At 72.2% G+C, this 1039-nt stretch overlaps 1 protein-coding gene across 1 annotated transcript in view; it reads left to right on the top strand.

Annotated features, from left to right (window-relative positions):
• The first annotated feature begins 826 nt into the window (after positions 1 to 826).
• CA2 (carbonic anhydrase 2) overlaps positions 827 to 1039 on the top strand; it is an 18731-nt gene continuing 18518 nt past the window's right edge. The window contains exon 1 of the mRNA XM_004697485.2: positions 827 to 1021. Coding sequence (XP_004697542.1) covers positions 988 to 1021 — 34 coding nt within the window. The 5' untranslated portion in view covers positions 827 to 987. The remainder of the gene's footprint in view (positions 1022 to 1039) is intronic.

Here is a 1039-nt window from a genome sequence, read left to right as displayed (position 1 = left end):
TTGTACGGGATTTCTGCCTAGAAATGTTGGATGTGTGCGTCTGTACATTGGAGGGTTTTAAATCCACGTGTACCTATTTAGGAAGTCCCCGCACCCCGCCCCAATTTATATTTTGAATGGAGGAGGGTAGAAGGAGGGGATGAGAACTTCGTAGGGGGTCTGCAAGTGTGCAACCCAGACTAAGGAAGGACGAGGCCACCTCCCTCCGCGCCCCGTCTTGGCCGTTTCCACGGCCGTCCGGCAGGCGGCGCGTGACTCCAGCAGCAGGAGCTGCTCGCTCGCTCCCCGGCGCCGCAAGGACCGTATCCCTATTTGCCCCAAGGTCAAAGCTCCGCACCGGGCTCTCCAGCCCCGGGCCAGGGTCACCAGGGAGTGAGCTTTCCGGACTGCGGACCCCAGCGCGGACGGGGTCAGCCGGGCCGGGCGGGCGGTCTCGGCAGCCAAGGATGCGCTCACAAAGAGGCCGGGGGACGCGGGGCACCGGGGGCCCGGGTCCCGCGCCGCCCGCGCCGCCGCCCGCAGCCGCGCCGGGAGGGGGAGGGGGTGCGCGCAGACGCTCCGCTCCGCAGCCGGACCCAGGCGCCCGGAGCCGCGGCGGCGACGCGCGCCCGGAGCTCCGAGACTAGCCGGCCGCCCCGGGGACCAGGGAGCGGGAGCGGGAGCGGGGCGCGGGGGCCCGGGCGGCGAGCCGAGCCCGGCCGGGGCGGCGGGAAAGGAGCTCCCGGGCGCTGGCCCAGAGGACGCCTTCCCCTCCCCCAGCGCCTGGCCCGCCCCGAGCGCGGAGATATCACCTCCGCCCGTCACCTCCTCCTCCCCGTCGCCCGGGTCCACCCGGGGCCCCCTCCCCCGGGCCGCCCCCGAGTACCAAGTTGGCGGGAGCCTATAAAAGCCCGTGGCGCGCGACCCGGGGACACACCGTGCAGACGCCAGAGCCGCCGCCGAGAGCCCCTCGCCAACTCCTGCTCTGCCCCGCTCGCCGACGCCACCATGTCCCATCACTGGGGATACGCCAAGCACAACGGTGAGTGCGCGCGCCGGC

Source organism: Echinops telfairi, unplaced genomic scaffold, assembly GCF_000313985.2.
Source record: "Echinops telfairi isolate 266 unplaced genomic scaffold, ASM31398v2 ScPeMD7_1;HRSCAF=3_0, whole genome shotgun sequence".
NCBI lineage: Eukaryota > Metazoa > Chordata > Mammalia > Afrosoricida > Tenrecidae > Echinops > Echinops telfairi.
This window is presented reverse-complemented; position numbering and strand designations above follow the sequence as displayed.